Source organism: Primulina huaijiensis, chromosome 3, assembly GCF_012295235.1.
Source record: "Primulina huaijiensis isolate GDHJ02 chromosome 3, ASM1229523v2, whole genome shotgun sequence".
In the NCBI taxonomy this organism is placed as follows: Eukaryota; Viridiplantae; Streptophyta; class Magnoliopsida; order Lamiales; family Gesneriaceae; genus Primulina; species Primulina huaijiensis.
Genome location: NC_133308.1, coordinates 26099046 through 26121178, shown reverse-complemented (window position 1 = coordinate 26121178; position 22133 = coordinate 26099046). Strand labels below are relative to the sequence as shown.

The window sequence follows — 22133 nt, the reverse complement described above, 5'->3', positions numbered from 1 at the left end:
AATAATTTATGAAATGTATCCGAGACAGATGATATTGCAAATCCATGTTTAATAATCATTTTCAAATCAAAATTTTCTATTTAAATGAAATTCATCGATCCAAGCACACCCGAAAAGAACTTAAATAAAAAGGAAATTTTCAAAAGCCATGGATTTGAAGATTTCTCAAACAAGAAGAGTAACTACTAAGAGTTTCAAATCCTCTTCCCAGCTTAAAATGTGTAGGAAATTATAGAGATTTATCAAGCAGTTGCAGCTTCCTTCTTTTCCTCTTCAATTCGTTGCAACTCGATCAATCTTTCTGCCCAAGCTCTGTCTCTCGCTACTGCAGCCATCTTCCGCTCCACCCGTTTCATGAGTTTTTTCTTTGTAGCCTCTTGCAACTGAGCTTTGCGTTTCCTTTTTTCAGACTGCATGGGGACAAAATACAGATTTTCATCCGAACTGGGCACAACCAGTCAAGACCACTAGAACAATGAAGAATTTGGCACACCTTATACCAGAATAGCACAAACCAAAACTAAGGACAGCATAGTAGCTGCAATGAGAATCTCGAAGAATACAAAAAGTTCTATAAAATCTAAGGACAGCATAGCAGCAGCAATTAGAATCTCGAAGAATACAAAAAGTTTTATACAATCTGATAGTTAATTACTAGTTCCCAAAAAGAGAAGGGGAAGTAAAATAAGTTTTTGTGCATCCGGAGAAGGACAAGAAATTCAAATGTGCAACTCTTGATAGTATCTCATATATAAGTCAACACTTTGTGCTCGAACTCAAGTTAAAATGTTGAAACATGGGGCTTAGTTCGTTTGGCTCTTTTACGACCATTCTCAACTCCAGCTCGATAAGCATACGACAAATTGCACTATGCACACATACTCAATGAAGGCAAACCGAAACATTTTGCATTTTTTATATAGTATGTGCACTAGAATATATCATACATGTTCAGAATTGTAAATCGATTACACCATCATATTTAGCTTACGTGCTGCTTCGTTTCAAGTCAAACATGCAAAAACTAATGTTCAAGTCAATTCTTACTCGAGGTCAACTTGCAAGGCAGCTCAACTCAACAAGAGACCCTAAATCATGCATATGTTCAGAGTTGTTTCAAGATGATCGCAAACCAAACTCACATGATTCTTTAATTGCCGAACATAATGCAGACACAAACAAAAGTGATATCAATAATTCTACATGATATTTTCTAATGAAACAAAAGTTTTCCGTGCTACAGCCGGTGTTTGTTGGCAAGCAATAATTGTCTCTAATGTACTATATGACAAGACAATCCAATTCCAACGCTTGAACCACTACATAAGAGTCACATTACAATCACCCTCTAACTTTTGTTCCAGGGACACACACTGTTTTGCAGTTAGAACAAGTGCCTGAGCCATGCAATTCGATTTCGATGAGTTATAAATTAGTTTAACTATTCAAAGGGGTTTACATAAGACAACAAACCCACCCATTATCTTCTTGATGTTGTGTCAACTCCAGAACCTAGATAAGGACATCCCAATATTTTTTAGGATACAATGCATTGCATTTCGATAGCCAGAAGTTTAATCCTAAAACCTACTTAGAAAAATCAACAGAAACGAAATGAAGGAAGCGTAAGAAGAACAAGAATTTATACACAGAAATACCATTATAAATGCACGACGCTGTTTGATTCTCTTCTTCTCGTTCCTTCTCTTCACACTTCCCTGATTCGGTTGGTTGGGAAGTATCGGTTCTCCAGGCACGCATTTCACCCACGCATATGGCCCTAACAAATTTTCCCCAGTAACAAATTATCGATTGCATTTTACTATTAATTCACATTTGTTCCCGTCGTAGAAGACTAAGAACATAAAAGGAGGTTAAAAGCTTCGTTAATTTCGAACCTGGGGGCTTCAAGCTCGCTCTTTTGCGTCGAGGTTTATCCATGGGTCTGCGCTTGGGGTATCGGGTATCGGTGAGGCTGTGGAAAGCGGTGGACGGTGGAATCCATGGGTGACTGCGGCGGAGGGGGAAGAAGATGAGGCGGAGCTCCGGCGATGAGGTGGTGGAGAAGTTTGATTGGGAGATGCGTGAGGCGGGTGAGAGGATTCGGGTTACGGGTCGGATCATGGCTCTTAGGGCTCCAAAACCCATGGCTCTGAGCTGAATTTCTCGATCCTGTGAGGAGCTCGACTTCGACGGCTTAAATGAGAAATGTTGATGTTGGATGAAGTTCACGTCGGCGTAGTTGGTGTATTTTTTTATGGCAAATTTAGAACCGAATTTAAATATGTTTAAATTTATTTCGAGTCGAATTTGAGTGTAAATTATTTTATTAAATAAAATATAAATTTTAATGAATTATTAATATATCATATGATTATATTCTAAGCATTTATTTTTTACTAATAATTTGAATAATTTGCGATTATGTTAGAATATTTCAAACCAAGCTTTGATTCGAGTGAAATTCGAGCTTGAGTTGGACTGTAAGTCTAGCTTCAAATTTTTCTCCATATTCGATTTTATTTAATTTGTTTATACCTTGGGCCGATGATAATTGCACTTTTTAATAATTAAAAGTATGTTTTCATTATTTAATTCATTCAGTTAATAATATATTCGATTTATTCAATTTGTTCATACCTTGAGCCGATGATAATTGCACTTTTTAATAATTAAAAATATTTTTTAATTATTTAATTCATTCAATTAATAATATACTTCAAAATAATATAATAGAATTTAATTTATTTTTCATAGTAATCTTAATAGTAGAAATTATTTCGAGTATTTCTTCGAATAAAAAGTATATACCTAAGCTTCGAAAATAATCGTAAAGAAATTAGTATGTATACTTTTTTATATATAAATACATATACATACATACAACTATGTGTACATGTATTTACAATATATTATAATTTATAAAAATAAAGAAAAAATATATTGAATAATAAAATAACAAACAATATATATTTGTAGAATCTAGGTCACCCTTACTGAGATAGACATTGCAGATGGGTCTCCCTACTCCAATAGAAATCTTGGAAATTCATATGCAACTTCTTCCACAAGAATATGAATCTCATCCAAGTACATAAACATGTAATGTATGATATGTTTATGCAATGCATGTACAAGTAAATCCATTCAAATCTTTCAATCCGAATGCGATCTAAAGTAATATGAAATGAAACAAGGAATCATGAAAGGATCTATTCATAGATCGATTGCTTCAATCAACAGCTATGAGCTAACAACAGGAAATTAATAAATAAATTCCATCCCGTGCAAACAATAAATTCTCCTAGCAAAATGAGACAACTTTCAATGCTTTAGCACGACAGGAATTTGTTACAATTCGGTTGGTAAAGGTTCTGGTCAAGCAGCTGCAGCTGCAGCTCCTAATTGGTGCATGTGGATTCAACATCTTCGACACTGACTGGTTGATGCAGCTACATTCACGAAGATGACCGTTGTACATCATGACTCAACTAGCAGAAAAGTACTACCCAGAAGAAGAAGAAAATCATCAACCAATCAACAGGGAACTTACCGCTTGTGCAATGGGAAACCAGTGAAGGGCACGCAAAAAAGCGTCTTCTTTTGAGGGAACGGCATCATGATTCCAGATTGTTAAATTTTCAAACGTAGCACATGTCTTCCAGCAGTTTGAACTTGAACTGTTTGCATTCTTATCAGAACTCTTCTTCCCCAAGATAGACCCTAAAAATTGAGTAAATTAAATTAAATAGCATAAAAACAGTACAGTTCAACAGGCTCAGCGCTTAAATATAAAAAAAGTAACACACTTTGGTCATCGTTGTTTAGTATCCCTGCAGATGGAGGATCAGCATTTGCTGCTTGAACAAAAAACCATAGAATGAAATCCAAAATGAGTGATTATGTAAGTACCAGAATAGCCCTGGGGAAGGGAAATGGTGGTGCCATGCAATTTCCTTCCTCTAAAATACGCCTCTTCGACTCTTAGACCATCCACCTCCATTTCTGCAAGTCATCCAATCTCAAAATCAGGAAACAAGGCAGGTGTTGTGTGCAGTGCATCAGTGTCTAGAGTATACCTCCAGAGGGTTTGGGCTTGAAGTAGTGAGAAACAGATGTGGCGCCATTGTACTTGATGCAGCAGGGCAGCTGATGCATCTTCCCCGTCAGGTCCATCACAATCTTCCCATCCCGTCTCAGATCAATAGTGGACCTCTCATCCCTGCTGTCCATGCGATCAATGATAGAACTAGGTATTTCTCTAGGAAAATCCCTTTCTCCCCGCACCTTGTGACAAAATAATGATCACAGCACACATGAACTAAGTGACAACATCAACACTTAATTTTTCAAGTAAAACAATATAATTAGACTGCAGTATAATGTTTTTGATAATAAAAAAAACACCGAATTCGGTCATTCTTATCCTCCTTAATGACTTGTGACTAAAAATTATGTCATAATGATGTAAAAGTACTAAAAAAATAATGTATGATTAGAGTTCGTGGGTTTATGTAAAATCCAAGTGACAGGCGAATTTTGTAATCGCAGTTTGATTTGTATTTTTTTTCCTGCTACATCACTATTGGAATATAGTCCAAAAAGTAGCTTATGCAAGTCTGATTATAACAGGACTAAAACATTGAAGAACAGATGTGCTTGAAAACACTAACTGAAGTTAGATATGATACAAAAAGTTCTCGTCACTTATACTCTTTGAATCAGTTGACAATACTAAAGAAGTAGCCGTAATTTATAGAAATAGAAACAATTCACGAAGTATACATTTGGAAATCGGCCTTTTCATAGCATAGGATCATTCGAAACAATTATAAGAAACTAAGTTAAGATATAATCTTGAATATCATTAAGCTCGTGAATAAAAACCTGGATTTAAAATGATTCTTTTACTTTCCAATATATCCAAAATAGTAGATGTCGCAACATCCTATTAAGAGGTGAAATCAAAATTGGAGTAAGTTAATAATCTATATAATAAAGTTTAATAAGAATAAAGTCTCCAATTAAAAAAAAGAAGAAGAAAGAAAGACATTATTTGGTTCCTAATGATTTTTACGTGAAACATAACAAATAACACAAGATTTAGTAGCATCATCTTTTTTAATATTGAAACAAATAATAGACACTTAAACATGGAACCTGAACATTCATGCAAGAGTAATACCATAACATTTTAAATAATCAATCAAATTCATCAAGCATATCGATGTACCATTTAAACGAAAGGAAGCTAATAATACGATTACGTTGAATAATTGAAATATGCAGAATTTAAAGTAAAACAATGATTACAGAATGATGCAATAACGCATAAAGTAAAATAGTTTTATTTTTTTTAATTACTACTGAAATACACCATGATTTATGATTTAAACCATCATTGCAAATCATTCTGATACAGAGATAAGGAATTATACTTCAAACAAAAGAATAGTGTTGGAGACAAATAAAAATTTAACCAAGAAGATAAGATCAAGATAGTTACCCTCGTAATCATGTTTCCACTTTCCACCAAAACCAATACCCAAATAAATTAAAATTGAGGAAAAGACGAAACAACGTATAATAATTTAACAATTTCGTACTTAGCATCATGTAAGAATAGAAATGAACCAAAGTATAAATTTAACTCACAATTATAGATGATGCACGTATCTCTCTATAAGGTTCAACTTCATCAGGAAATGCCAAGTCCAGTTTCTGAAATTGATGTCTTTGCAGCTGCATTAGATACGAAGCATTACAAAGTACATAAATTGAGCATGAAACAAAAAGTTATTAAAAAAACTAGACTAATGCATAGTTGTATGGAAGAATAAAATTGCAAGTCAAAATCAAGAAAGGGTGGAACGAATTATGCTGTATCCATGTTTCTAAGATGATAGTAAATGAGCAAAACAATACTATTGCATGATAAATACAATTCAATTGGAAGCTTTCTTTAGTCTAATCACAGCATCCTTATCCTCGTAATTTAAACCTAATCACAAGACCATGTCATCAGCTTTATTTATCCAAGATACATGATCTATATAAGTGTTAGTGAGAGTGACACAGGAAATAACACATTGTAAATGTTAATTAAATGAAAAAGATGTCATTTTAGACAATGAGAAGACATTCACTTCCTTTAACAAAAAAGTTGATGATTTAATTTACAAAAAAATAAAAAATAAAATAAAACATCTAATATCCTTCCCCAAAATCTTCCAATAATTGATCTCTCAATCAGTGAAAAACCAAAAAGGCTCTCCTAAAAATTACATTTCAGTAATAAATGTCACAAATGTTATTAACCTTGATTTTTATCATACCAATTTGTAGCATCAATTTTCACTTTGAAATCCTCGAGCACTATAACCATCAGCTATCTTGAAAGATATTTTTCACTCATTTCTCTATATTATCATTTTTCCAACATTCAAATGTCATAATACATACTCAATATTCTTACGTTATAGTTTCTACTACTCTAAACAAGTAGACTGTAATATTACACCTAAAACAATCCCAAACTAATCACATTACCAGAGGACAATTCATAATAATATTTTTGACAACATTATGATATATTCATAATCCTAAACCAACCTCAAAACAAACATGGAAGTAAACAAATTACAGCCCATATTAATGTTTCAGCAGAATTTTTGGCTTTGTTTTAACTCACTTTAACATCACAGCACCTCAATACAATTGTAATCAAGGCAATAAAACATTATGCTGCCCAAAGCATCCTAAAACCAATCAATCCACATCCGCTCTGAATCAATTTCAATTCGACTTGAACTAGAGGTAACAGAGCAACCTTAAAAATGAAATTTGCCGTCGTAGACCTTTAANAAAAAAAAAAAAAAAAAAAAAAAAAAAAAAAAAAAAAAAAACCGATGAACTCACAATAGTACACAGTAGGGAGAAAACAGAACGAAACCCATGAAAATTCATGAACCATTAGAATACTAATTCTTGCTAAAAGCTAATCAGTTTACCCAAACATCCATTTGAACAGAAATAAGTAAAAGAGCAAAACCCAAACGCGATTCTCGTACCTTGCAAGCTTCGAAGTGGAAAAAGTAGACGGATTAATTCCCCTTAGCTTCCTCCAATTTTCCCTCCAGTGTTGGAACTAGGATGAGTATAGGTATGGATATGGGTATGGGTAGGTTTGAACCCTAATTGTACCCAAATTCGATTATTTCATTTGGATTTATTCCATTTTGAAAATTATTTAAATTAATAAATAAAATATAATATATTTTTTTTTAATAAAACTTTAAAATATAAGGTTAAATAACTTAAAAAATAACAATACTAAAACTTAACAAAAATATTCTTAGTTCAGGAAATATCATCTCATAAAATATATAATCTAAATAAAATAAAAATATTAATCTAATTAAATTTATGTTTTTTGGTCAGTTCGTTTTTTACAAATTTAATTTGAAATCGAATCATATAAACTTCGATCTTAATATTTATATCTGAATTTTAAAATTCGATTTTCGGTTCGATTTAGTTTTTGGTTTCTTCGATTTTGATTTACGGTTTTTTTTCGGTTTACAACAAAGTTTGAACACCCGTAGATCCATCGAACGATTTTAATTTTTTTTACATGTCTAATTTTTACTTTATAAATAAATTAATACAGTTTGGGCATTGAAGGTTATAAAATTTAGAAATTAGAGAAGATAAAACATTTGCAAAACACACACGTTATTTGGTTTCTAAAAAAACAAAACATTTATTTCTTTGATTCAATGTAATTTACAGAAATACATAAATGCAATCAAAAACTAAATTTGACTCTCTTTTTTTCCACATACACACTTTTTTCTATTTTGAATCAAAAATATTTTTTACTCAAAAACACACATGTTCTTAGGTTTCTTAACAAATAAAACATTTATTTCTTTTATTCAATGTAATTTACAGAATACATAAATAAAATCAAAAACCAAATTTGTCTTTTTTTCCAAACACACTTTTTTCTATTTTTTACTCCAAGCACACATGTTCTTTGGTTTCTTAACTAATAAAACATTTATTTCTCCAGTAAACAGAAGCTAAAATAACATAAACAAAACCAAAAATCATATACACGATATGAATACCAAATCTAATTCTCGATTTAGGACCATGGTTCCAAGAATATATTACAAGTTTACGATCATATGCGCCACCTAGAGCTATATACTTATGTTCATGAAAAAAAAATACATTACCAATTCTTATTAAGCCCATGTTACCTAAATATTACTCTCACTTGCAGGAAATTTAATGATATTTACAAAGAAACACAATTATTGCAACACTCTTATGAACTAAACAATAAAAATACTGCATTTCATGGGAGCATGGATCAGATCCCTGCAGGCCATCCGCCTTTCCTTGGATCACTGACAGCCGTTAGTACTCCACGAATGACATTGTCGCTTCTCATTTTCCGACCCAAGTTCGCTGTTTTGTTAAGATTTTGAACCACAAGCTGACAGATTGCCCCTCCTGTTTTTGCCTTCAGTTGATGACCTCTGGCTCTCAAGAAATGCTTGTTCTCTTCAGAAAGTTCGATGTGTTCGCCATCCACAACGGTCCAATTCTCGTAAGACACTATGTTTGGAATCAGCTGAATGAAAAATATTTAACCAAATTCATAATTTGATAAATGCTTCCTAAAATTTAGGATTCAAGTTTGGAATACGGCAATACCCTGTGGTAAACTCTTGCACTTTGCACAGCTGCTAAAGGTTCCATTCCTAAGATAAAATGGTTGATGAAAACCTGCACAACTGCAGGTATTATGTCCAAGCCACCGCTGCCGCCAAGGACCCCTACCAACTGATCATCCTATAAATGTTCACAAATAAATTGCATTAGCACATACAACAGAGTCTCATCACATTAAAGTGCTTTTTCTAATTCTACATACAAAATCTACAATTGCAAAAATTTGAAAATTTATTTGGTGAAAGTACTAATTTCAAGCAGCCAAATTACATAAAATCAACCAACAAATTTTTGGGTCCACTCCTGATCATGGCTGAAAAATAGTTCAAAAACATGGTCTAATACACCTTACCTTGAGGACAATGATGGGTGTCATGGAAGATAAGGGCCTCTTGTTTGGTGCAATAAAATTAGTTGGAGCCGGAGGCAGCTTGTCAGGGGATATGTCAGTTGGTATAGAGAAATCATCCATTTCATTGTTGAAAATGATGCCAGTACGAGGAGAGAGCACACCGCCTCCAAATGCATAATTCACTGTGGTTGTCATGGACACGGCATTTCGATCTGAATCCACCACACAGAAGTGGCTTGTTCCATGATCCCTGAGTTGGCTCCACCTAAAGTAAGAAATAATTTTAGAATCATTTTAATATCAAAAAATGATGTCCGATTGAGTGAAGGATGCAAAAAGGAAAAACCTGTGCATATAATACTCAGGAGGGAATGTGGTATTGTCAAATATCTTTTCTTTAATTATCTTTGCGAAAGAAGGAGAAAGCATGTCGGACACGATATCACTGATACTGACAAATTTGGGATCTCCAAGATTCATTCGAATAGCAAACATGTGTTTCAATGCTTCAATAAGACGATGCAAGCCCAGAGCACCCTTCATAGCATCTCGACGAGTTCCATAACTATCTAAGATATTCAGAACCTATAATTCATCAATCATCAAATAGTAATCAAATATAGACATCTTCAGATCCAGTTATAAGGTTCAAATAGAGCATAACACCCACCAAAGAAAGGCCGACTGTTCCACTCGAAGGAGGAGCCATTCCTAATATCTTGTATCCCATAACATTTACAGCCACCGCATCAATGACATTTACTTGGTAGTTTCTCAAGTCTTCCATCGTCAAAATCCCACCAGCATTCCTCACATCTTCAATCAATTGTTCACCAACCGTTCCGTTGTAGAAAACCTTGGGCCCTTGTTTGGCTATTGCCTCTAAGCTGTTCCCAAGCTCTACATTGTAGCAGATTTGGCCAACTTTTAATAGTTCACCACGTGGTGCATAGACTTTTCGTAAGCCAGGATCAACCATTATCTTGTCCACATTTTTAGCAATGCTTGCACCAAGGTATGGTCCAACTGTAAACCCATTTCTCGCAAGTTTAATCGCAGGTTCGAACAAAATCCTCCAAGGCAACCGGCCAAATTTCAACCAAGCTACGTGAAGCCCCGCTAACTCGCCGGGAACACCCATGGACAGAGCTCCTTGATACTTTGCTACTGCATTGTTCTCATACATGTCCTATGCAATGTAAATGAAACTCATCAGTATCAAGCAGCCATGGATGAAACCTTACACACTATATACCAATTCACAGTAGTTCCCATTAAAGATGTACTAAAATAACTTTCTTTATAGTCGTCAACTTTTCGTAATGTAGAAAATAAGGAAAAACAGAACCAGTGAAGGGGGAGGGGTTCAAACTAGTCAGAGCTTTAGAAAATTTTCAACGTCATATGTACGCTAACGAAATTTTCATCTTGAACTTGAGGCGCTCATTGTGCTAGTTTAGAGTTGATTTGATTGAAAATGCTGGGAAAATAATGGCATCACACATTATGTTATGAATAGAATGTTAAATAAAAAAAATTTCACAAACGGTGACAAATGTGATTTAATTTTTCATTCTTTTAGCATTTAATTAATATAAAATATACCATATATTCCATGCATAAAAGATAATAATTACCATTAAAATCTAAATTCATAAGCTTATGAATAATCACGTGCTGGGTCAGCAGCACATTACACCCCTACCTGTGAGGCAGCTTCTGGAGCAGTTTCTCTCATGTCAATTGCAAGGGCACCAGATGATGACGAGGATCGAACAACCATAAAACCGCCGCCTCCAATTCCACTAGACATTGGACTCACAACTCCAAGGCAGATTGCTGTTGCAACAGCAGCATCCACTGCATGACCACCTTTTTCGAGCATCGACACACCAATTTCCGAGCAACGACCATCATCAGCAGCGACGACTGCCAGCTGAGACTGAAAGACGTCACTTTTGCTGAACCGCAGTCTCCCATTCAACTTGTGATCATCTTTTCCAAACCAAAGGCTCAAATCTCCTCTAAGAGTAATGCCTGGAATCGAATATACAGCAAATCAACTTGGTAATTCATCTGATTATGATCTAGATTAATGGGCTTCATTTCTCATCCCCAGCTTTTTTCCAAATTGCACGTAGAAGAAATAAATGCATACAAGAACCAGCATTCAACACAATTTTGGTCATGTAGATCAAATAATTGATCTCAGCTGTAAGACAAAGGATAAATAGCATGCGTTTATCTCATAACTAAAATTCAATTGACTGGGTGAAACATTAGAATATTACTCAATCAACTTATCGTTTATTCAACAAGAATGAGAATTACATCGTATCGATCTAAAAATTCCAGTTATAACATCTAAACAAAAGCAAACTTTTTCAAGGGAAAAATGAAAAGAAATAAGAACTCACATGTTATGGCTAAAAGAACAAGAAGGACACATAAAGCTGAGTTGTTCCTATTTCTGCTGTGATTCAGAAGCGAAGCCTGGAAGTCCTGCTGCCCCATGGAATATACTTTTCTTGCGCCTCTCTTTTCTTCTTTCGTCTGTTTGTTTACAGTTAGGTGAGACAGAGGAAAAGAAAGGCAGTATATTTTGTGATTGCGAGTTATGGAGTGTAGAACAAGAAGTGTGTCTGTCATCTTCCTTTGGGGGCTAGCGTACCGTATTTGGATTCTTTGGCCAAGTAATGCGTGGGAATAAAAGTCAAGTAAATTTTTTTTCAAAATAAAATATTTTTTAAAGAAACGGTATTTGTAAAGGGTAAAATCAGATACCCAATTGTCAGAAATACTGAAAAAATTCGTTCTTGGACAGAAAATTTTGAAAATGTGGTTTCCTGAAAGTTTTATTAGTTGTTCAATCTCCTCTCTGTCTTTCTTTCTTTCTTTTTCTTCCCTCCAAAATAGACGTCGTGGCAATTACAAATTCTAAGACACACCACCCACTTGCTTTTTTTTTTTTGGTAAAGTCAGGGCAGTAACGCGAGTACATTGTACCTGGTCCAGTTTTTCGTAATGGAAACCAAAATGGAAAAGACGACCAAAACATACTATTTTAAAAACCATGGTTTAAAGTTTAAACTTTAATGAAGTGCAGTTGGTCATATCTAGCATTATCATCATGTGTGGAAATTCTTTTTTTAATTAAAATTTATTTATCTTGACTATTCACTCTCTTTTTAATAGGTTACTGAGGCTAATTAAGTTAATTAAATTTTTAAATAGTTTGATTATATTAAATATCTTAAAATTACTTATCTTTTCTTGTATAGCACAATAGTGGACTATTTTTATATGAAATAAATTAACAATTTTTTTTTTGGCTATCTCACCTTTCATACGAAAAATTATGTCAAAGGGATATAGCCACATGTTGGGGAATTACACCGAAGCGATGCTGATTACGATCATAATAGTACCCAAAAATGCGGAATAAAATAATCAACAAGAACACAAATATTTATGTGGTTCACCCAATATAGGCTACGTCCACGGAGCACTGCAACTTTTATAACTGGAAGAAATATTACAACAAGTGTATACACCAATACACTCAATATTTCTCACACTCTCAATCCGAATATACCGAAAAAATAATTTCTCTAACTCACACAAAGAGAATTCTCGCACTCAAGAAAAAAATACACTTTTTTTTTCTATGCACTCTTTTTTTTTATCAAAGCTGAAAAGCTTTTGATTTTGAGATATAATAACTGAAGGTATTGAGCTCTATTTATAACTAAATTCCTCGTTCATTGTGTGAAAGCATGTTTTTATATTATTTAATTTAATGTGTGGGCCTCACATCCTCACCTAACACNTCATTGTTTTTAATAATAAAATAATATTACAAATCAAATCAAATTCACTGTACAAACAAAAACAATAATAAAGTTAAATTTGATTAAAAAAACAAACAACAATATAATCATATTTTTACTAAATTGTCCTAGTTGTGTTTTATAATTTTATAAAATTATTAATTTATAATATTTACGAGACCATAGTTTTATACAAGGGTTTTCTGAAAAATTATTATCTTATTAATTTAGTATTTTGGCCCAAGTCTGGATAAAGAAATCAGATAGATGATTATTTTATGGAGTATTAAATCATAAAGATTTTATTTTATAATGACTATAGTTAATATTCATTAGTCCATTTTTACCTGGATTCTAGCTAATGCCGTGGATGCCTCAATTGCTTTCTGTTCCGATTCAAATTCTCTTTCACTAGCAGTCTAAATAATTATAGAAAATCAATATTTCAAAGATAATACAAGGCAACTAATATTTGGAAGCAATGAGAAAGAAGTCAGAGCACAAAAATGAATGCAGAAGAAACACATCCAAGGAAGAAGAGCAGATGAATTTCCATGCACTAACCAGCTTGAAAGCGTTATACGCGGCATGCTCTTCTTCAGCTCTCCGTTCAGAGGCAGGCAGTTCCTCACTCAAAGCCTAATGTTGCATGAACCTTAACGACATTAGAACTCTACTACAACCAGTCTCCTTACACCATTAAATGATCAATAACATCATTTTCAGATACGTTTGAATCTCTAAAGCTCACTTTATACCTTACTAATTCATTTATAAAGTATATCGAATCTCGTTTTGTTGCTAGAAATTAGCTCAAGAGGTTCAAAACTATAATACTAAACAAATTGACATTTTGACATGTGAATTCTATTCAATTTCAGCTTCACTACTCTTCGTTATTTTATCTATAACTCCCTTAATACTCGACCACAATTGGATCATAACACTAACTCAGCGGAGAACATATTCAACACTTTTAAGTGTTTTGGTCATATTCCATGCTTAAAATGGGCCGCAGACCTAGTACGCAAAACAGAGCAGCAAAGTTAAAAAACTCACAACAAATAGCATATAACTCCAAATCAGTTCCATTTTTTCACTTCTTCATAACGCAGGTTTCTCCACTGAATTTCTTAAGCTATGACATATTCCAGAACCAGCTAAAACGGCAGCACAAAATTTCTGTCAAGAAGCCGAAATCACAATCCATGCTAAATTCAACTTAAACCTCACCGTGTTACCAAATAATTATCGAGCTGATTTCGTTTCTAGGAACTTACGGCACTTAAATATATATATTCAACAGCTCAAACCAAAATGTAATCGATAGAAACAAAGACTATCCAAAGTTCCACTGAACTAGCCTCCTAAACCTTCAAATTCTAAATAGTACTAGCACAATCCAGTGAGCTATCCATTCTCATCAATCTATTTATTCAAGTAATAAAATACATAATAATCATCATCATTATACGCTCAAGAGATGAATATAAATTCTTCGTAAATTAAATGCAGAATTCGAGCCATCCCAGTCAATGAATTCAAATTGGCCAACACAAACAGCCCCAAATTTTTATTTTCGCAAATAACGCAGTAATCCATTGAATGAATTCAATTGTGTGCAGTGTGATGCCCCAATCCACTACTTCAGCCAGAAATTTTAGACCAGGCAGAGATACAATCATTTCTGTAAAAAAAAAAAGGGAATAAAACCAAACAACAGCCGTCGTTCCTCACCTTGTGTATCCCGAACGGAGATCTGGGTGGATCAAACAAGAAACATCACCACGATTTCAGCCCTTTTTTTCTCGCGCCTCTCTCTTTTCCTCTTTTCGTCTGTTTGAAGAGAAAGAGGGAGAAAGGGACTGGGAAAGAGTTATGGCGTGTGAGAGAGCACAAAGAAGAGTGTGCCCACCTACGGCGGATAGCGTATGATTTTTTCTCTTTTTTGCCAAGTCAGCGTAGCATGATTGGTAGTGACGTACTGTAATAAAACGTGCAAGTGTTTTATATATATAAAGTAAATTGCCCTTACTATTCGGTCGTCAATTTTTTTTTTATGTTCAGTCCCTGACTGGATATTTTTTGAGTACCATATTTTCATATGAAATATACCACATTTTCACATGAAGTGTATCACATTTTGTATGACATAGTACCATAATTTTGTGGGTAAGGAGTGAATCCAAAGAAATATTTTGATTGGGGATTTTTCACCAACTTCTCTTTTTATATATACTAATAAAAAATCACATGTATTATTTTTATTTTTTATTTGATTAAATAATATTAAACAATTAACACGAAATTATTTTTAATTTAAAAGAGTTAGGAAAATGGATCATTTTGCCCCCTCCGAATAAGATACTGTGGCAAATGACACGTTAATTAGACATATCATCCACGCACTTACTTTTTTTACTGCTTATATATTTTTCATACGTATTAATATAACATGTCAATTGATAATATAGATTAAAAATACATCTTGAATTGTTTTATTTGCCTCAGTGTCTTTTTGGACGAAAATACAATGTTTAATTGCATCAATTCTTCTTGTGAAAAGTCTAAAGGCATAAAACTCTCTAAAAATATTAATAGGCTACACATCCTTCAATTTTTAAAAATCAAAATATAATCTAATAACATTTTAGACCCCGTATTTTTAAAAATCATGTATAAAACCTTATGCTATAAAGAATAATACATCCTTCGATTTTTAAAAGTTAAATACATTTTCACCTCTATGTTATAAAGAATCATACACATTAACCCTTATGCTAAGAGGTTTTATACCCGATTTTTAAAAACACGATGTCTAATATACTATTACTTTTAAGTAAAATAATTTTTTTTACAAAAGTGTTGATTCAATTAGCTCGAAAAAAGAAAAAGGAAAAAAAAGATTGATTATCCACCTCCATCAACTCATAGAAATTTAAAAAATTATCCAAAAAAAATGTTTACACTAACTTGGCCAATTAATCTTAATACATGTTGATTCGATCATACTCTAAGGACTGATTCAGTGGACATACAATGAACTACATCTGATTTTTCATATAAAACTATTAATTGGACAACTTAAATGCATAAAAAACAATATATAATTAGATCAATATATAGGACATCACCTAAAACATAGGATGGAAGAAATCCTAAATACCACACGACATATGCTGTCCTCCCCCCAAGTTAATGTTACTTTTATTCTTGCTGAACATATGACACTTCAATTGAGTAATATTCTGATGTTTTCATTGCTGATGATGATGGTTGTTGCTTGGATATTGGTGTGCCGATGGTCATGCTGTTGATGTTGTCGTTGCAATGACAATCTACCCAGTTAATCGTTAGTATGATGTCGAGTAAGTCTCCTGTGATATATTGAGAAAGGTCGATCTGATCTATATCTGTAATGAAAAATAATATCGAGATGATGATTTGTTTAACAAAATTATTATATGAGATGAGATCTCATAAGAATTTTCTCGCTAATGTCAAATAATACATGGAAAAGTGGAAAACAATTGTCTACTTAGTCTCGTGATAACCTCTCGTTTTCCACCATTAATACCATACAAAAAGCTGTAATTGGATTTTGGTTTTCGTGTCGTTGCAACATTTGTCCTTCGTCTAACGCTAGATCATCCAGTAAATTCAACGTAATGACGTGTAAACCCCAAACAAAAATCCATGGTTTACTTATATTGAAGACATATTTTACATATATTTATGATGCAATGCTGATATTGTGTTAAAAAATGTTACCCTTGGCAAGGACGGAGATAGAGAATTTTTTCAGGGGAGGGGGGACGAAATTTTATTTTCCAAATAATTAATCATTAAATATACATATAATATTTTCATGGTTGTTTACGACATCATATGAATAATCATACTTACTATGTAATTTGATAAATATTTATAAGAAAATTAGATTCTGAAAATAATTTATCTCTAATACAATGAAAATTAAAAATAGAAGTTATTTATCAATAATAAATTACTTAAAAATTAGAAGATATGATACTAGAATTTTCAATATTTCATAATAATTTCCAAAGAACGAGCACTATTTTTAAAACACCTTTCTTAGAGAAAAAATATATTTTTAAGAGCCCGGGTCATGGATGAGCCGAGATATTAAATAGATAGCCCAAATCAGAGTCAATGTGCAGGATGATTTTTGCAGCAGCCGGGCAGGTGAATAACCGAGACATCTTCTACACGGGTTACTAGATGTCCGGGCTCTCATGCAAGCTACCGTGAACTTTCTACCCGAGCTATCTCGAGAAGCATACCTCGTGCATCGGTATGGGCTACTTTATACTTGGCAATCATTACTGTCAGGACCACAGGGGTTGGCGTGTCAGAATAACTTGTCAAAAGCAGTGTATGGACAGTCATCTTACCATACTTCGCAGGTGGGCACTGAAAACAATGTAATCATGGGATTTTCTCTTACAAATAGCAGATATACATCTCATTTACAGATTCTGGAATTCTGGATTCTTAAGCATTTTCACGTCTATTCACTCACATATACAGCGTTGATCCTTTTTCTTCACCTGCTGACTTAATTAGCATCAGAGTGACCACCCCGGACACCCCTCCGACGCCCATTCACGAGTTCATTCTCTTGTTGGCAGGTCATTGTTGCAGAAGCCATCTCACAGAGAAATATCTTCATCACAGATATCTTCTACCTTACTCATTTTTCCTAAACACACATCATCATCCGGTGGATTGCCCCGACCCAGCTCACCCGATTCACCTGGATATCATCAATATATAAAACTCATGTCTAAGTAACTATGGACAGTCCAACACATAACGATGAGTCTTGACTCTTATATTATGTTAAGATTGAGATTTGAATCTAACTCAACTCTAAAAACTAGCTCGATGAAATATGATTGTCTTAATCCATATATACAACTACCAAAAACTTTATCAACTGATGTGAGATAATTAACAAAATCCCAATACCACCCGAGGCTCTGTCTCTGAACCTTGGATAAATTTTTGGTTCAAAACTTCATACATCTGGCAGTCTGAAGTACCCGTGAACTATCGACGGGAGCTTGCGCATGTGATAGTTCAATAAGCATGACATTTAACATGTTATATTATAATAAAACAGAATTTGAAAAGAGTAAAAATATAATTAATTTAGAGGGAGAAATGATAATTTATTTTTGAACAGTACAATTTATAGATATAACCGAAAACATCCCCATTCTGTCCGAAAACAATATCCAGACCATATTATAATTTTATTATCGTGTTATAAGAGAAGATTTCATGCACAATACACTGAATATATACATGATCATATTATATGAAATATGGATTGTTTCAATCTAAAATTTTCCCATTACATGATATGATTTGACGCAATAAATATGCTCGTTCAAACGGAATATAGAATGTAGAAACCATACATAGGATAATTGTCACGCCCAAATAGCTAGCCTACAATAGCAATGAAGCTCCCAAATTTTAAAGAATAATTCTAAGTTCTCACGGATCTTTATTATTGAGATAAGTCAACTATGCTCATATTTATAATAAAAAGTAATACTTTTGACATAAAAATAATATTTTTTCATGGATATCCCAAATAAAATATCATTCTCACAAAATTGATCTATGAGACCGTCTCATAATTATTTTTTTTAATTTTAAAAGGGATAACTCTTGAACACTGGATCATATTCTACTGCTAGACAAAAACTTGTGTGCGACGGTCTCACGAGTCGTATTTTGTGGGACAAATCTCTTATTTGGGTCATCCATGAAAAATTATTATTTTTTATGCTAAGAGTATTAATTTTTATTGTGAATATCGATAGGGTTAACTCGTCTCATAGATAAAGATTCGTGAGACTGTCGCATAAGAGAGTTACTCCTACTGCTAATTATCATGTATGATTACACATAAATAGGAGGATTTTTCGGAAAAATCATTTAACAAATTAAATAAATCACTTGCGATAACATCAAGACTAGCACGAACATGCACCTATTAATATATGTATAGAGAGTGGGTCTCATGTGAGACCGTCTCATGGATCTTAATATGTAAGACGGGTCAACCCTACCCATATTCACAATAAAAAGTAATACTCTTAGCATAAAAAGTAATATTTTTTCATGGATGATCCAAATAAGAGATCCGTCTCACAAATACGATCCGTGAGACCGTCTCACATAAGTTTTTGTCATGTATAGATATATATAATCTATATATAAAAATAATAAAACAATAAAGTAAATTAGTCAACGAATAAATAGATTAAGCAATCTCTCATATGAAAATTCAAGCCATTAATGTCGATATTATCAACATCAATTTTAATATGAAGAATAAATTAATATTAAATATAAAGATTGTACCAAATAACTAACAAGCAGGCATATAAAAAAAACAAAAAAAATCAAGGGTAAATTCGAGATAAATTTTTAAACCCAAATTCAACTTTATCCTAACTTCTTACACCAAAAAACTTTGTTTTCACTCCCTAAAACATTAAAAAAGACAAAAATATCCTTAATAACCTCGTAATGTTAATGATTGATTTTCCCGAGAGAAATGATATCTAGATAAAATTATTTCAAACATAAAAATTTATTATTACACAAGTGAATAAATGTTTGAGGATGAAAATTTTCTCGAATAATATGAATCTGAACTCATGTTCGAGATTGATTATTTGCTGGATTTATTCAAAAAATTCGGAATATTTGAAATAGGAAGAAATAACAAAAGTTAGATATCAAGAAAACAAGAGAACTTTATCAGAGTGCTAAGGTAAACTTATAATTCAAAATAACAGGTTCCTAGAAATAGTTCTGGATTCCTCTAAATTCTTTGAAAATCTTAGAGAAATTCAAAAGACAATACATAATTGTGGTAGTATGGTGTATTATGTACCACAAAATGTGGAGAAAATACTCGAAAATCAGGAAGAAATTCTTGGAATCTTGAAGGATATTCGAACAAAAATTCAAAACTAAGTTCTAGTAAAAGGGCTTCAGAAGGAAGGTTACCATCATCCTTTAGTACTGAACCCTTATTACACCAAAGAGGGAAGGCCAAAACGATGTCAAATTCGTTAACTGAAGAAGAAAAAATGAAGGAAGGTTACCATCATCCTTTGGTACTGAACCCTTATTCCTCTAAACTAGAAGTTGTTAATTTTGCTGGGATGTTTATTAAAAACCTAACAAAACATAGGAAAGTGTTCAGTCCATTACTCAAAAAGACGCAAAATTCATATGGACGGAAGAACACACATGGACTTAGTCAACTCAAGGAGATTTGTAAAAATCTTCCGAAAGTGACTATTTCTCAGGACGAAGATGATCTGATATTATATATAGATGTCGGTGATCATTGGTGGACGGAAGATATAACTATGCTCACACTAGAAGGAGAACAGCCATGCAGATATTGCAGTAAACTTTTCTCAGAGGCAGAAACCATAAGATGACATATCAACGAAAAAGAATTTTACGCAGTAAAAAGGGCTTTTGAAAAATTACCATTATTTTTACTAGCAAAGAAATTTACTTTGAAAGTTGATAACACACAAGTAAGAGCTTTCTTAAGAAATAGAATAGAATCTAAATATGAGAAGGCTAGATTACTAAGATGGCAATCTATATGTCAAAATTATATTTTTGATATTGTGATTGTTAAATCTCATGAAAATATTCTTGCAAATTTTTAACAAGAGATGGACATCGGTGATATCGATGTCATCATAAAAATGCAGAGGCATTTGAGGGAACATCTTGATGTATCTGGATACATAATACAAAAAATGCATGACCAAGATTTTTTATCTCAAAATTCTTAGCTAGAAATTTTTGTTGTCGTGAAACAATTTTATATTGTTGATAACAAGTAGAATCTGATGAACTTATAAAACGAGAAAAATATGCTTACTCCCACAAAATTTCACTATCCTCCGAACGTGCAACACGTTGTATGTGAGCATTTGGTGGTTCTCATGCATGGACCCGCTGGTGTTTAAGGTCGTTATTTCACAATATAGTCTCGTTCATTCAGTGAATGACTCTGTGAGGGAGAGGGTCCCGGCATAAATATATGGCTACCTCAACATGTGAAGCATATGATTTAAGAATATCGTCCACAACAATCAAACTCATACTTGAATAAAAACAAAATAAAATAAAAAAAACATACCTTAAAAATATTTTTTTTAACAGTTCGGTTCCACTGAAATCGAAAATTTTCTGGTTTAACCGAATTTCGGGGAAATTTTTTTTAAATTTGTATTTATCATTATAAAAAAATAAATAACAAAAAAATTAAAAAATTGATTTAAAACTAAAAAATTGGTTTCGGTTCTGGTTAACCGAGCTAAAAAATTGAATGAACCGAACATCCAAAAAAATAAAATAAAAAATCCGAACCTCAAACGGAATTTTTGATTTCAGTTGGGAGAAACATGAACACTCCTACATCCTACATGAATGTAGGATTAATGAATTTTAAGTACTTTATAAGTATAATTATAAAGGAATCAGTTCAACAACCAACTCCTTGGCTTGGAGTGTCAAAGATGACAATGTTCTATAGAAGAGTTTTAATTACTTACGCAATATTCGTCACTCTAACTAGTACATCCTTTCTTCATTGCAAAATGTTTAATTTTCCACTATATTGCCTATAAAATCATGTGCAACACATTTGGACTTGAGATGGGACATGACATTGTCTAAATGTCTCCCGAGGTTTCTAACTACATGTGCAAGAATCAATCGTTTATTGATAAATCCAAGGACGTTTTCTCTATCTGATATCTATCTCACTCGGAGCTACCGAAAAATCTAACCTCAAATCACCACATAATTTTGCAGTACTGATTCATCAACAAAAAATTGAACCATTCATGGTATCTCTATTTTAATAATAAATAAAATGTGTTAGACTAGGGTTAGTTCAAGTCCTTGATTCACAAGACAACAAATTAATTCGATGTTACTCCCAGAATATTATAATATATCTTTAATTTAAAACAATTAATTTATTATGAGGACATTATATATTATATTTTTAATAAATAACTTAAAAATTCTAAAAATCGTAAAATTTCCAGTAAATTCATTAATATATTTAAAATTTTATAAATAACAAAATAAGTTCAGAAAAAAAAAATATATGTAAACGC

General features: G+C 32.8%; 3 protein-coding genes across 16 annotated transcripts; all 3 read right to left on the bottom strand.

The window, feature by feature from the left end:
• Nucleotides 1-32: 32 nt before the first annotated feature.
• Nucleotides 33-2243, bottom strand: LOC140974119 (uncharacterized). The gene is made up of 3 exons (XM_073437370.1): nt 1899-2243; nt 1659-1780; nt 33-410 (listed from the first exon to the last, which is right to left on the bottom strand). The coding sequence occupies exons 1-3, from the start codon at nt 2146-2148 to the stop codon at nt 243-245; spliced, it is 540 nt and encodes a 179-aa protein (XP_073293471.1). The 5' UTR covers nt 2149-2243; the 3' UTR covers nt 33-242.
• A 992-nt stretch (nt 2244-3235) lies between these two features.
• Nucleotides 3236-14773, bottom strand: LOC140974128 (uncharacterized protein C12B10.15c). 8 transcript variants are annotated; one of them, XM_073437394.1, is made up of 7 exons: nt 7071-7175; nt 5656-5721; nt 4888-4948; nt 4080-4287; nt 3913-4005; nt 3554-3723; nt 3236-3452 (listed from the first exon to the last, which is right to left on the bottom strand). In XM_073437394.1, exons 4-7 carry the CDS (start codon nt 4231-4233, stop codon nt 3402-3404), a joined length of 468 nt encoding a protein of 155 aa, XP_073293495.1. In that variant the 5' UTR covers nt 4234-4287; nt 4888-4948; nt 5656-5721; nt 7071-7175; the 3' UTR covers nt 3236-3401. The 8 variants fall into 8 exon arrangements, with proteins under 8 accessions (XP_073293495.1, XP_073293497.1, XP_073293491.1 ...); XM_073437396.1 differs by having other exon boundaries at nt 5656-5742; nt 7071-7159; XM_073437390.1 differs by lacking the exon at nt 4888-4948.
• Nucleotides 8117-14831, bottom strand: LOC140974126 (glutathione hydrolase 3). Of its 7 annotated transcripts, none has more exons than XM_073437381.1 (10): nt 14665-14831; nt 13492-13566; nt 13275-13346; nt 11515-11650; nt 10803-11134; nt 9768-10286; nt 9444-9682; nt 9098-9362; nt 8728-8865; nt 8117-8644 (listed from the first exon to the last, which is right to left on the bottom strand). In XM_073437381.1, exons 4-10 carry the CDS (start codon nt 11609-11611, stop codon nt 8381-8383), a joined length of 1854 nt encoding a protein of 617 aa, XP_073293482.1. In that variant the 5' UTR covers nt 11612-11650; nt 13275-13346; nt 13492-13566; nt 14665-14831; the 3' UTR covers nt 8117-8380. The 7 variants fall into 7 exon arrangements, with proteins under 7 accessions (XP_073293482.1, XP_073293484.1, XP_073293485.1 ...); XM_073437383.1 differs by having other exon boundaries at nt 11515-11640; XM_073437384.1 differs by having other exon boundaries at nt 14641-14790.
• Between the last annotated feature and the right edge of the window lie 7302 nt (nt 14832-22133).